Source organism: Trypanosoma equiperdum, assembly GCF_001457755.1.
Source record: "Trypanosoma equiperdum strain OVI genome assembly, contig: ctg_401, whole genome shotgun sequence".
Taxonomy (NCBI): domain Eukaryota; phylum Euglenozoa; class Kinetoplastea; order Trypanosomatida; family Trypanosomatidae; genus Trypanosoma; species Trypanosoma equiperdum.
In genome coordinates, this window is record NW_027124312.1 from 1 (window position 1) to 1024 (window position 1024).

General features: G+C 51.9%; 1 protein-coding gene across 1 annotated transcript in view; it reads right to left on the reverse strand.

The window, feature by feature from the left end:
- Positions 1-987: 987 nt before the first annotated feature.
- Positions 988-1024, reverse strand: part of TEOVI_000170100 (Trypanosome variant surface glycoprotein (A-type), putative) — a gene marked incomplete at both ends in the record, with an annotated part of 660 nt that continues 623 nt past the window's right edge. Inside the window, one exon of the mRNA XM_067224902.1 lies at positions 988-1022. Coding sequence (XP_067081003.1) covers positions 988-1022 — 35 coding nt within the window. The remainder of the gene's footprint in view (positions 1023-1024) is intronic.

Genomic DNA, 1024 nt, shown 5'->3' on the forward strand with positions numbered 1-1024 from the left:
AGCATCTCAGGGCTCTACGGTGATGGCTGATGGCCGCGCCAGTGGGGGGAAACTCCCACGAAGGCACGAAGAAAATTCCAAAAAGAAATAACTTTTGTTAGCTTTTCCCAAAATGCTGAATTGAAGTCACCTTGGCTTTCCTTGTATATTTGATTTATCTTCGCTGTGCTCCCTTGATCTTCCGTTGTTATTTGTGCTGTTTTATTCCCAGAAAATGTGTCTTCACTGCTTTGCTGAAGTTTGCGTCGGATTTGAGGTCCGCGAGCTGCGTTGCATCAAATTTAGGTATTGTAAGTGTCTTCGTCGGCGCTAGTGCTATTAAGGCTGTGTGCAGCGTTTTGTAGTGGAGCAGTGGGTTCGTGTCTACCGCCTGTCCTAGGTTTGCCTGTTTCGTGCAGTCACGGGCCGTTGCCGTTCCTTCCGTCGGATGCCTCCCCAGGAAACCTAGTGCAAAGTTTATTGTCGTGGCTATCTTGTTATCTTCTTGCACGCCGCCCACACCTACCTTGAAAAGGTTGCACTTTGCATCGTCCGTGAGGCTGCTGTCCGCTATCCCCGTTTGGGTGGTCAGCGCTTTCAGTCCGTCTGCGTCGTAGAAATCAAGGTTGTCATGCCCGTCCGATGCAGTCGCCTTTAATGCGCTAACATCTGGTGCATCTGGGCCTAGGCTGCCTATTGAGCCCACAGCGGTTTCTGCTCCCGAGCTGGCTGTTGTACTAGTTGCGATGCAGCCTTGGCTGGCAGTTGCGTACGCTCCTGTCGCCACTGAGAAAAACTCTGTTATGCCGCCCCGAACGAATTCCGCTGCCGCCGCACCGTGAACTGCTTTTGAGGCTTCCGTTCGGATGCGTGTAGTCAGCGTGTTTATTTGGCCGGCCAGCGCAAATTTTATTGGATACCACTGGCTCGCTGTCACATTGTCGGCTGCAGCCGCTACATAGACATCAGATTTTGCCTGATGCAATTGCAGTTGCTGTAGTTTGCTCGCTAGTTGCTCGAGCAAATGGGAGCTGGTTGGTGGCAC